Genomic DNA, 14,481 nt, shown 5'->3' on the forward strand with positions numbered 1-14,481 from the left:
CTGTTGGTTGCACACTGATTGAACCTAATAATATAGGCAGTGGGCAGTTCTACAGGGACAAAACTTGCTTGGTCTCTGGACTCTGCAGATATGTCAGGGGTTAATGTGAAGCATTGATTCACTTGACTGTGTGGGAAGTCAGGGGGGGATGTATAGCTTTTCTGCAGCTGGAAATGGAAAGGGAGGATATGTGTGCTTTGTACTGCATGTTATACTCTCACCCATGGGCGAAGGAGCTGCTGATTACACCTGAGTGCACGGTTGCTACCATGGAGACAACAAATTACAGAAAAGTTAACATCACAAGGTTCAACTGAACAACAACAACAAGCAGGCAAAACAGAACCATTTTGTGCCTTTTTCTAATGTATCACCATTACATATTGTGCCAGGAAGACGGCCTCAAACCAATGGCGTGATTGAGGACATATGACGTTCCCCACCACATAATGAACCAGAAAAGATTAACTTGTGCACAGAGAGTTAATTAACTTTAATTCCTCTTATACTTCCTTTAAATTATCTCCAAAAGCTGCAACAAAATGAAACTTCAATTTACACAGTGCAATGGAACAATTAATGGGATTCATGAATGCTTCCCTTTCAGAACTGCATTAAAAAAAAATGTTTCCAGCCCATTCAGTAAGCGTTTAAAGCCTGGCAACGTATCTCACTGTTGTTGGTTTCCTGTTCATACACCTAAATGAGAATTAGGATTTGGAAACTATGAGATACGGTACAGTTCTAGGCTGAGATTCTCTAACCCTTGTCGAGGGAAACAAAAATTTTTCTTCTAGTTGCTTTCTGTCTGTAGCAATGATGTAGTGCTTAGAAACTCACAACGGTTGGAAAGAATGTGTTCATTGCATGACTGTGATGTCAAAAGATGTAAACAATAAAAAGGAAGACAGGAAGCAAGGTGGGAGGGAAGATACAGAGCGAGAAAGAGAGAAACTGAAGGAGACAGACACAGAAAATCACTTAGGCATGGATGAATGAGGCTGGTACAGATGTTAGTCTGAGAGGAAAGGCCTTGAAATTTGAAACAGCAGCTTCAGAGCTTCTTCCTGAAAGATGGAGACAAGACGCTTGTGGAGTACATTCTTTATACTCTGGTATGTCCTGACGGAAACACCTGCTTTCAACATCTTTTTGCTGATTCTTGGGATTCCTTTCTCTGCTCTCTAGTGTGGCCTGTAGTAGACATTCACTGTATGTGTGTGCTACTTTTTAACATAGCACATTCCTTCTGCAGTAGAAAAAAATGTTTTTAATCTTACAATGTTGTGTCATTTGCAAGGTTTTGAAATATAGTTAATTGTCTGTATAACAAAACTGATTTTTTTTTTATCCCCTAAGAAGTTGTTACCACATTGGTTTTAGATGACTATCATAAACTTAGTACATAAAGTGAATCTAGCTGCATACTGAATGCTGATGGAATGCTTTCATTCACACCACGGGATAGGACATATGAGCAAAGGATGAGCACATAAGGGGCCATCATTAGGCTTAATGCATTATACCTGTTGTGCTGGAGGACTCATTGCAGCTGTTGCTGAAATAAAAATGAAATTTAGTGAAAAGACCTTAAACCGGAAGGAAAACCAGACTGACAATGCTGAAAGCACTCTTTAACTGTGGTCACGCGTTGTTTAATATATTGTGCAGTGGATTTGATTTTACATTTAAATCTTTAAATCGACATTTTTGAGCTTTTTTATTTTTCCAGGTGCAAAGAGCGGATAATGTAGATGCAATCCAAGAGGTTTTTTTTGTACTTTTGCCTGCATGTTTGTCAGTTTCACAGCTCTGTGGTGAAAGGATTGTCACAGCTGTGGTTGTGTTTATGCAGATCAGGCAGTGCAGCACAATTTTGGTGCTCACTTTGGCATAACAATGGGCTCCTATGCCCACTTGCTGTTGTTTGAAAATGTGATGAATGAGACACAGTGTAGATGGGACATTTCTCAATTCTGTTCAATTTTGTGGCCCTGCCTTTTGCTTAAATTTAAAGTCCATATATAAAATTGTCTCTGTAGCCATCTGTTTAATACATATCAGGTACATGATTTATATAGGGTGAATGCTTGAATTAACCTAGCAGCTGGATTATAGACTACTTTATGGTTCAGACCTCAAGCTAATCACAGCAAATCATGTAAGAGTACGTTTAAGGCAAGGCAAGGCAAGGCAAGTTTATTTGTATAGCACAATTCAACAACAAGGTGATTCAAAGTAAGTACAATATATTCTCAGCTCTGCAATTTGATAACACGGAAAACTGATGTCAAAATTATGATTTTAAAATCTTACCAATATTGAAGTTATGTGGTCATGGAATAATCAGTCATACTAGTTTGTGCATGTAAGCATATTTAAATATTGCTATGTCCACACTGCATGCATCAGTGGTCAGATCTATCAATTCAATTCTTCAAATGTTGCCTACATCAGACTTTAACCTGACTAGGTAACGACCCCGAACGAACCCATATGTACAAATAACTCACATGCAGTATGCTCTAAACATGAAAGCCGATAAATTCAGCTTGCATAGTTTCATTGCTATGTTAGACTGGAATCCAGCCAATTCATGAGAATGTGATAGTTGAGGATGAAGCCAAAATTTGACAAATTTGAATCTGAGTGCTGTTGTTCAATGGTTTCAATGAAACAGATTTCCAAGGATTTCAGCCTTTAACTACATCTGTCAGCATCTAGGAGGAGGTAGTCAGGTAAAAGCTATATATATATATATATATATGTATATATATATACATATATATGTGTATATATGTGTATATATATATATATATACACACACATACATACATCATATATATATATATATATATATATATATATATATATAGCAGCTGGAGGAGTCAGGACGCCAGGTCAGGGGGGAGATATCATCACCCCCACCCGAGATTGGGTACATAGCCCCAAGTGTGATAGGAGAAGGATCGTTGAGTGCGAGAGGAACTGACCTGAAAAATAGGATCATGGCCAAGCTTGAAACCTGGATCCCCCGTAGCCGGTTACCAAGATTACGTGAAGTACCCTCAGAAGGTCTGCTAGATGATGTTAATGCAGCACTACGGGCAATACCTACAACCACGATTACCGACACTAACAAGCTGATCTACAATACGGCAGCAGTGATCAGTGAGATGCTTGGCTACAAGTTGAACAGCCACAAGGGGCAGTACCCTCCATGGAGAAGGAGGCTAGAGGGCAAGATCAAAGTAGCACGGAGAGAGGTTAGCCAACTAACAGAGTTGCAGAAAGGTGCGACGAATAAGGTGCATAAGAAATACAGCAAGCTGTCCATACCTGAGGCCTTGGAAACTGCCAAGCAAAGACTCACAGCCTTGGCCAGCCGCTTGAGGAGGTACACCAGAGAGATAGAAGGCAGGAGAATAAACCAGCTGTTCTCCACAGAACCAGCAAAGGTGTACTCTCAGTGGCAAGGGAACAATAAGAGAACAGCACCACCAAGGCTGGAGACGGAGCAATACTGGAAGAGCATATGGGAGAAGGATGCAACCCATAACGGCAATGCTCAGTGGCTAGAGGATCTGAGGGCAGACCACAGCGACCTCCCTGAACAGGGTCCAGTAACCATCACAGTGGCAGATATCCAAGAAAGGGTCTCCAGTATGAAGAGTTGGACAGCACCAGGGCCCGACATGGTTCACGCCTACTGGCTGAAGAAGCTAACTGCACTCCACGAGCGTCTGGCAGCACAAATGAACCAGCTGCTAGTTAACGAGAGACACCCGGAATGGCTAACTGAAGGCCGGACGGTCCTGATCCCCAAGGACCCCAAGAAGGGACCGGTCCCCTCCAACTACCGACCAATAACCTGCCTCAGTACTACATGGAAGCTCCTGTCAGGCATCATATCGGCTAAGATGAACAGGCACATGGGTCAATACATGAGCGGGACACAGAAAGGAATTGGCAAGAATACCAGAGGCGCAAAACACCAGCTACTGGTAGACAGAACAATCAGCCGAGACTGCAAGACCAGACTGACCAACCTGTGCACTGCCTGGATTGATTACAAGAAGGCCTATGACTCAATGCCCCACAGCTGGATACTGGAATGCCTAGAATTGTACAAGATCAATGGGACCCTAAGAGCCTTCATCAGGAACTCAATGGGGATGTGGCGTACAACACTAGAGGCCAACTCCAAGCCCATAGCACAAGTCACCATCAAGTGCGGGATCTACCAAGGAGATGCTCTGTCCCCACTGCTGTTCTGCATAGGCCTGAACCCCCTCAGTGAGATCATTAACAAGACTGGCTACGGATACCGACTACGGAACGGAGCAGTTGTCAGCCACCTCCTGTACATGGATGACATCAAGCTGTATGCCAAGAGTGAACGAGACATCGATTCACTGATCCACACTACCAGGCTATACAGCAATGACATTGGAATGTCGTTCGGACTGGAGAAGTGTAGTCGGATGGTAACAAAGAGAGGGAAGGTAGTCAGAACTGAGGGGATTGAACTACCAGAAGGCAACATTGCAGACATAGAGGACAGTTACAAGTACTTGGGGATCCCGCAGGCGAATGGGAACCATGAAGAGGCCGCTAGAAAAGCTGCAACCACCAAGTACCTGCAGAGGGTCAGGCAAGTCCTGAGGAGTCAGCTGAATGGTAAGAACAAGATCCGGGCCATCAACACGTACGCCCTGCCCGTGATCAGGTACCCTGCTGGGGTAATAGGCTGCCAAAGGAGGAGATAGAAGCCACTGACATAAAGACAAGAAAGCTCCTTACCATGCATGGAGGGTTTCACCCCAAGTCCAGCACCCTGAGGCTGTACGCTAAGCGGAAGGAAGGGGGCCGGGGACTGGTGAGTGTCAGCACCACAGTCCAGGATGAGACAACGAACATCCAAGAATACATTGGGAAGATGGCCCCAACTGACCGAGTGCTCAGTGAATACCTCAGGCAGCAGAAACCCAAGAAAGAGGAGGGAGACGAGGAACCATCATGGAAGGACAGAGCCCTGCACGGTATGTACCACCGGCAGATAGAGGAGGTGGCTGATATCCAGAAATCCTACCAGTGGCTGGACAAAGCTGGACTGAAAGACAGCACAGAGGCACTAATCATGGCAGCACAAGAACAAGCTCTGAGCACAAGATCCATAGAGGCTGGGGTCTATCACACCAGGCAAGACCCCAGGTGCAGGCTGTGTAAAGATGCCCCAGAGACAATCCAGCACATAACAGCAGGGTGCAAGATGCTAGCAGGCAAGGCATACATGGAACGCCATAACCAAGTGGCCGGCATAGTGTACAGGAACATCTGTGCGGAGTATAACCTGGAAGTCCCGAGGTCAAAATGGGAGATGCCCCCAAGGGTGGTGGAGAATGACCGAGCTAAGATCCTGTGGGACTTCCAGATACAGACAGACAAAATGGTGGTGGCTAACCAACCGGACATAGTGGTGGTAGACAAACAGAAGAAGACGGCCGTAGTGATCGATGTAGCGGTTCCGAATGACAGCAATATCAGGAAGAAGGAACACGAGAAGCTGGAGAAATACCAAGGGCTCAGAGAAGAGCTCGAGAGGATGTGGAGGGTGAAGGTAACGGTGGTCCCCGTGGTAATCGGAGCACTAGGTGCGGTGACTCCCAAGATAGGCGAGTGGCTCCAGCAGATCCCGGGAATAACATCGGAGATCTCTGTCCAGAAGAGCGCAGTCCTGGGAACAGCTAAGATACTGCGCAGGACCCTCAAGCTCCCAGGCCTCTGGTAGAGGACCCGAGCTTGAAGGATAAACCGCCCGCAGGGGCGTGCTGGGTGTTTTTATATATATATATATATATATATATATATATATGTATGTAAAGTTTGTAGTATGCATGCTTGTTGTTTTTGTCTGCTTCCACTTGTCTTTGCACTAGGATGATGTCGGAGTAAATGTGCAGTCATATTCGTTGTGTTTCTAGTGCTTTCAGGTTAATCTCGTTGAAATTACGTTAAAGCCACAACATGCATACAAGCACGTGGGGCCATGCAAACTATATAAACTAGTACTATTTTGAGTTGCTGCAATGAAAGTTCAGTAAAATGGACTAGCCTGCTGCATCATTTTTAATTTAGATTTTCTGGGTGTCTTTGAATTCAGACCTCTTTAGGTTGATAATTTTCAGTTCAATCAAATGATGTGGCATCCTTTTGTTCCTAGCATATTACCCGGTTCATATCAATATAGATATCCAACATGATTTCTTTTTCCTGTTGATCTGATGTGTTTTCAAAGTGTTCCTTTAATTTCTTGAGCAGTATCCGTTAGTTCTCAACTTTTCAAAAATGGAATGAAAATGATCTTAAGACACGCACATGAATGTGTCATTTACTTTAGCAAGAAACACACGCGAAACATGAACACGCATGCACACACTCACACTGGTGGATGGCTTGACGGCCATGGAGATAATCAATAAGGCAGGGGTGTTATGACATCACCGGTTGCTAGGGTAACTGAGTCCACTGAGCAGATGGTGGTATGTTGTATGTGAAGAAGGACGAGAGCTTGTTATGTTTGTGTCTGTGCATGCTGAAGTGCGTGGTCATAAGAAGTGACAGTGATGTGACATGGACGACACATTAGATGACGCTGTCATTCGAGTAGCTGTCTTGTAAATTCATGCTCTGCACTATTTATTGCCCCTAATTTCCCCCAGTGAGTCATCGAAAGATAAGGCAGGCACATACACATTATGGATGTGTTTTAGGTCTAATTTGGTGGCACTAAACACAAAATGTACTCCGCAGGGTAACAAACAGGGAAAATACTCAGAGTGAATAATGATTGTGCAAAAAAAGGACATACCCAGCTCAATAAAAACAAGAGAAAAGAAAAAGAGGGGCACTGTGTGTGCTGTGATTTAAGAATCTTTATTGCACCAAGAAATTCCCTTTGTGCAATTATTTTTCTCTTAGGCTACGTCCACACTCGCCTGGATAGATTTGAAAACGGCGTTTTCGTCTGAAAACGCTCGACGTCCACACTATCGTTTTCAGTCGTTGTCACAGAGCTGTCCGTCCACATTGAAACGGCCGAAAACACTTACGTTCCAGTACTGGAATGCAAGATAATTCGACCTGCCTCATTTCTGTCTGCCCCTTATTTACTTTCCGGCTCGTTGAAACGTCGCGGCAAAATGTCGAGACTAATGACTAAAATGTGTCACCGTTTTCAAAAAGTCTCAGTTTTTGCTGTCCACACTGTGATGCGAAAGCACAGTTTTAAAATGTATGCGTTTTCGAGAGCGTTTTCAAAACGCTGCGTTTTCCTTGAGGGAAAACGCCGTCTCAGTGTGGACGGGAGGCCAGAACGGAGAGAAAATGATGTGTTTTCAAACGAAAACGCATTAGTGTGGACGTAGCCTTAATTCCGAAAGTGTATTTAGTTTTTACACACACTGCTTCCGCATTTCTGCTTAGTTTTTGTTAAATAAATGATGTACCAAATCTAATTTTAAGATTTGGTACAGACTAAATAGGTTTTTATTGTTTTCTTTAAAATCCACAGACATCGGCTGTACTTTCATCTTACCTATGGTCCCACACACTGATACAAATCCTCATTCTAATGAGGACACACATGATATTTCTTTTAAGTGTTTCTGTTTTAACACAAAGCTGACAGCACAGCTGGAAACCAGGCCAAAGGGCGCTTCACAGCAATAGCCACTGTGCTCCCAGTGTAGAAACAGGTACAAGTAGAAATTGGGGCCACAATGCTACAAGTCTGATTGCTTATCGCTGTTTCTAGATCAGGCTCTTGCTGCTTAGCTGTGGTTGACATATACGCAGCTTAAATATCAGTTAGATTGTTTGCTAGTTTTGTGTTAGCATGCTGTTTATGCAGATGCTTGAAAAGAGTCTGTACAGTGGGGGGAATAATTATGTGATCCCCTGCTGAAATTGTAAATTTGCCCACTTAAAAAAAAACTGTCTCTAATTTTAATGGTAGCTTGATTAAAATTAGGGGAGGGGTTTGGGGGCAGAATATCAACCAAAAATGCAGAAAGAAATGCATTGCTTAAAAGTTATAAATTGATTTGGATGTAATTGAACAAAATAAGTATTTGATCGCCACACAAAACATGACTTGGTACTTGGTGGAGAAACACCAATTTGTCACCAGGATTGCACACGTCTCAATGGAATTTTGGTGCGCTCCTCTTTACAGAAACTATCTAAATATTTTAGGTTATGTCTGTGAAGTGAAACCTCTTATCCAAGAAGCTTCTTCATGTCTAAGAGCAATTGTTTGACGGTCCCAGATTTTAAGCCCTATGGGAGTGTACCCAAGAGGGTCATGGACCCCTTATTGATCCTCTACCTAATCACACAAGCCACGGTGTGAAAACGGGTGTGGGTCCCAATCAGCCAAGGTTTCGGGTGAACCCACTGTGAAACCTAGCCCCACCCTATCATGTGATTTACTGAGGTTAAATGGCCCAGGATGTGAGTGGGCGTTAAGGCGTCTGGGATCTCAAAACAGTTGGTGTCGTAAGCCCCGCCCTCTGTTCAAAGATGGTCATTCACAGTGGACATAGATGGCTTCTTTAACTCCTCTTTCAAACCGTCTGTCTCCTCTGTCCAAAATGTGAACATTGGTGTCCTCGAAAGAGTGACCTTTGTCCTTTAGATGCAGACGGACAGCCGAGTCTTGTCCCATCGAGGTGGCTCTTCTATGCTGTGCCATGCATTTATGAAATGGCTGTTTGGTCTCTCCGTTGTAGAGGTCTGGGCAAACAGCCCCAAAGCATAACGTTTCCACCTCCGTGCCTGACTGGGTGTGCGGTGTTCTTTAGGCTTTATGTCATACTCAGCCTTTCTCTTCCTCCAAACATGACAAGCCAAGTTGATGCCAAATAGCTCCATTTTGGTTTCATCTGACCACAGCACTTTCTCCAAGCCTCTCTGAATTATTTAGATGTTTACTTGCAAACTTAAGGCGGGCCTGTATATGTGCCTGTAAAGGATTCGGACCCGACACACTGTGTTTTCGTTCGTTTTGAGCTTTTTATTGAGAACACAGTAATACTTTTTCCGGCACACTCAGCAGCCGACTTCCAGTCAGCTGCACACTCCTCTCCCCTTTCGTGTCCAACGTCACTGAAAAAGGGAAATCCTTGTCAGGACAATCACATCCACCTGTCCCTCCAACCTCCCTGGCACTGCCCCTTGAGCTCACTGCACCACCCCTCCTCTGCAGCTGAGCCAGGGATCACACCTCCGCCACAGTACTTTATTGAGCAAGGGGACCTTTCATATTTCAGTCCATTACTGGGTAGTGTTTTACTAATTGTGTTCTTGCTGGTCTCAACAGCCCAGATCATTAACAAACTCTGGTTCAATCCCTGGCTGCTCCAGTCTGCACGCCAAATATCTTTGGGCAAGATGCTAACTCCAAGTTGTATGAATGTTAGATAGAAAGCACTTACATAGAAGTGCTCGTATGAATGGGTTAATAGGGCATGTTGTATAAAACATGGCTCATGTTTTATACAACATGGCCCAGCAGAGTAGAAAAGCGCTTTCTAAGAACCAATCCATTTACCATTTATCCCATGAGGCAAGATCTTGCATGGAGCTCCAGACGGAGGATGATTGATAGTAATTATATATATCTTCCATGTCTGAATAATCACACCCCCAGTTGTCACCTTCTCAGCAAGCTTCTTGTAGGTCTTGTGGCCCTTTCCAGCCTTCTGCAGGCCCTGACATCCTTTCACCTCCTGACATCCCACCATCTTTGCCCATGGTTGTGGAGAGGTTGGAGTGAGATCAGGATTATCTGGAATTGACTGAGTGATCTGTAATCTGCCTGCCACATGGGCGCAGATCCAGACTGGCTAGAACAAGCCGGGTAGTAGGGGATCAAATATTTACTTTACTCAGTGACATGAATCTATACGTTTTATTTTTCTGGATTTTTGGCTGATATTCAGTCTCTCTCCATTATAAAGAAACTACCATAAAAATTTCACACTGGTCAGTTCTTTGCAAAGGAGCAAATTCAGCAGGGGCGTGAATGATTACTTCCCCCACTATAAGTGTGAGCAGCAGTTTAGCTTTTTTCCTAAATATAGGGTTAGCACCTATGATAACTTAGATCTCAGAGGTAAATTCTACACTAAAGCCAGTATGCAAATCAGTTTCCTAAAATTACAGAGTGAATAGAATAGAATATAGATTATATAAACAACTTCCGACAAAGAAAGATTATTCTGTTAAAAACACAACACAACTGCTCAGATGTGAGAAGACGTTTCTATTTTTCTAGGTCAGTGCCAGTGTGGACAGTGTACTTGCCACCCACCTGGGGACAGTCGTGTTCATGGCAAAAACTGTGAGTGTGACGACCGTCAATGCGAAGACATCAGTGGAGAGGTCTGTGGAGGTAAGCGAACACACGCAGACCCTCACACACACACACACACACACACACACACACACACACACACATTAAGTCTTTGTTGTGCCCTAAGGGGTCTTTGAAACTTTGCCGGTAGCGTTTGTAAATTTGAAGATCAGTGCACCGTGATCCTGTCTGCTCTCATTGATATCCACAGGCACAACCTTCTAAACCCTTGAGCCTAATTTTAGAGAAACTTCTCTCAGCTGCTGAAGCTTCTGTTTGAGGTCTCGGGAAGTTGGCGCTCATAATTTGAGCCATTTAGGCAGAGATGCTGTAATGAATACAGTAGCTCACACTAAAACATTAGAGGCTCAGTTGAATTTGATATTTCCCATTGTAGATGCTAGAGCTTGAGAAAAGACAGAGAGAGAGAGAGACTGGCAGAAGCCAAATAAAGACAAAAAAGGATCGTAGTGCAGGTCATGAGAGTCATATCAATGATTATCACAAAGCCTCTTTAATTTGACTCCACATGACTCAGAGTATTTTTTTGGATACATACACCACACGGAGATCTGCTTTTTGGGTCCTTTGCTGTAATGAAAGTGCTGGAAAAATGATAAAATATGACACATACACGGTTTTCCAAATAATAGCTCTTTTTTTTTTCCAAACTAATATCTTTCTAACAACAGCGAGGAGCTTTTCCTTCACATGTATACCAAACAGGGAAGGTACTTAGTGAAACTCAGTTCACTGTTCAGTCAGTGAAGTTTAAAACTATTTGTCTTTTCTCTTAAATTCACATGTGATCTGTCTAACTGCTACCATATATCAATATGTGGATCTTCCAGGGTAGGGAGTTTTTTTTTTAATGTTCTAGTGAGCTGTCTCACTATTGCATTAGTGGTGCAGTGCAGCATCTGAGGGTAATTTTCTGTAGTATTGATTGGATTATGGCCACTCATTGTCCTTTGGGCTGTCCAGGGACAATCCTTGAGGAGCCTTCTGGGTTAGCCTATCTCCAGCACTGCTGCACATGCAAACAAACATAAGCATACATACGAACAATAGGTCCACAATTATGTCTGTATACTGAAAGGCCTGTGGAAGTCATTGGGTATTTTGAGAAGCTGAAAGGCACTCGAAACAAGGTGACACGTGAGGATCAAACATATAGGAGCTTTGTTTCAAGGGGGTTTGTAAGAAACTTCATAAGTCATGGTACAGTGCTGTCAGTGCTGCTGACTGTTTGGACCTCACTGCAGACAACAGAGAAGAGACACGTGTATACAATTCAGTCCTTCTGTGTTAACAAGCTTGTCAGTCAGGTCGGTCCTTACTTGACTCATGAGGGTTGTATCCAAAAACAAAGAACAAGAAGACAAAATGTTTACTTTGTACACTGCAATTTAAAGCAGTCCACTCTTTCTTCTGGTCCATAATTTCATCGTTTTTTTACACCTTCACTATGACAAAGACATATTCGTGTTATATGGGATAGAAAACATGGGTGGTCAGTCATACTGAACACAAGATCACACAGGACCTTCTTCAGTGTAGAGGCCACCTTGTACTTAGATGATTGAATTGGCTATAACATAATTGTGTTTTATTTCTCTTCCAAACTGGAGTTGTTTATTTTAATCTCACTGGAGCTACTCGTGACTGGATTTTGTTATTATTTGTCAGTTGGAAGTTTGAAAAGAACATCTTAGGCTCTCAGGCTTAAGGCAATAAATTGCTTTCTTTTCATATTGTATCATTAATGCCAAGTCTGAGTGTTGAACTTTTAAACTGTCCAGATTTTACATGCATAATTATTACTTTGATGTTTGGATTGACACGAGCCGTAGTTAAAGTCTGAAGCTGGTCATTATGTCGGCTCCCACATTCATGTTTAGCCAGATTTCTGGCTGTGGGTATTAAGTGGGTATTATGAAGGCTCCGTGCCCCACAAAGTCACACAGTAATCTCCAGATTTTACAGAGGTTTACTGAAACCACTGAAATCATGTCAGCATATCTACCGTGAACGTTTCTTTATGACAGGGATGTTGCTAGATACCTGCACTGTGTCTCTACTTTGATCCTTCTGTCTGTTGTGTACTTTGTACTTACTTTGATAGTGCAAGATCTTCATGGTGTCTTGAATCTGACATGCTCTTTGGTGCACTTGAAAATGACCACTACAACCTTTAAATGTCATGCCAGCTGTCCCATTTGCAACTTGTCAAGCAACATGCAACATTAAATTCTTCTTTAGTGACAATGGGAATTGAAAATGAACAGACATCAAAGAATGCATTAACAAATCAAAAGACAATAAGCTGCAAATAAATGTGCTGCTTTAAGCTAACACTGGTCTTATCATTAGCATTGGCGGTGGATGCTCCTTATGCTGGTTTTAAACTGTTCTGCAAATAAGCCAAAATGGTTGAGAACATACATTCCTTCATAGCCAAATTGATAGCAGGTGTCACAATAATACATCTTAGGTAAAGTGTTGGGTTAATAAATGCATTAATATCAGATACCACATACCATCATGCATTTCTTTGTGAAATAATGATCAAAAATGAAAGAAACGCAAAGGAACAACAGAGGTTATCTTGCATTCTTTGTATTAATTAACCTCTGTGATCGCTTCAACAGTCTAATTCAAATGAACTATGTAAGTGCTAATGCCTGGCAAATACAGTGTGGTCACATGACATTTACAGAGGTGAGACCGAGGTTAGATGCTAGGCTGTTTAGGTCTAATTTTCACAGTTTGTGACTTTAAATTATAGTTGAGGGAAATTATAATAGGAGTCTTGTCAGTCTGCGATTACATCTAATATCTGGTATCTGCTTTGTTTGTATTTTCTACATACAAACACCCACCCTATTGGATCAGGATAAACCTTGTTCTCATTGTTCAGTTTAAAATAGACTCAAAAGAGATTCTTGCTGTGTGGTAACAGCTTTTAAACAGAAGGCAGCTTAGATCTTTTGCTCTCTCTTACTAGTTTCTTCTCTTCCTCCCTGTACTCACACAGCTCCATTTCTTTTCTTCCCTTTGTGGCACTGAACTCTAAACCTCTGTCAGATTCTTTCTGCGAGTAGCACAGATCTGCTGGGTTTGATACCAAGTTAACAAAATGCTGAAATGCGATGCATGCTCCATTAAAAGCATATCTAAGTACTAAGTGAAGGCAGCTGCACTTGTTTGAGTTTTGTGATCGGCAGGCGCAAACTAATTGAATGAGGGCTAGATTTCTGCTCCTTTAAAGCAATTAACCACTCTCCCAAGCTGTCTGATTGAGCCAGTCGTGCATGGCTTTCTTTTTCACCCATTTGCTCAGAGAAACTTTGGCTTTAGAGTAAGTAGAAATGAACTTCTCAGTTTCTGGAAACAAATGAAGAAATATTGCATCTGAACCAAGCTCCCTGAAGAAAAATAATAAAACACTAAGGAATATTATTCTATTATAATGTATGGGTATTTATTAAAAATTGAATAGTAAATATTTCAAAACATTTTTAAAAAGGGGATACGGCTTATTTTGTGTATTTATCACATAATATTGAATTTTATAGTAAAAAGCTGTTCCTGCAAAAATAATAATAATAAAAACAAAATAATACTGAAAAATAATGATAAAAAATACCAGAATTAAAATAAATAAATATTGACTGAAATGTGCTGGTTTTAAAAACAAAACAAAAATTAAACCTGTGCCTTGAAAATCGTTCAAATTCAGTGAAATTAACCATTTAACTAAGTTTGGTTGTGTTTGTTTACATATGCATAGGAGTCTTGACCGTTTAACTTTTGTGGTGTTGAATCTGAAAAAATCTGAAAACAACCTGTTTGATTGACTGATGCAAACAACTATTTAAACATCCAAGGACTCAGTTGCTTCCCTTAACCAGTTACATGTCCCTGGTGTTGTGTGTGTTTTGTCTTTCATTGCCATTTTTTTAAATAAATGTATTTTATTTTGTTATTTTGCTATTGTGGTTTAACAACTCTTAAGAGCAGCTCCTTTCTTAATGGTTCCCTTTCTGTAGGATTTTAGTTAA

At 42.0% G+C, this 14,481-nt stretch overlaps 1 protein-coding gene across 1 annotated transcript in view; it reads left to right on the top strand.

Annotated features, from left to right (window-relative positions):
* The window catches only part of itgbl1 (integrin, beta-like 1), a 55,250-nt gene that overhangs the window by 31,164 nt on the left and 9,605 nt on the right, over positions 1-14,481 (top strand). Inside the window, exon 8 of the mRNA XM_082508317.1 lies at positions 10,340-10,456. Coding sequence (XP_082364443.1) covers positions 10,340-10,456 — 117 coding nt within the window. The remainder of the gene's footprint in view (positions 1-10,339; positions 10,457-14,481) is intronic.

This window comes from Aulonocara stuartgranti, assembly GCF_965226115.1.
Source record: "Aulonocara stuartgranti genome assembly, chromosome: 16".
In the NCBI taxonomy this organism is placed as follows: Eukaryota; Metazoa; Chordata; class Actinopteri; order Cichliformes; family Cichlidae; genus Aulonocara; species Aulonocara stuartgranti.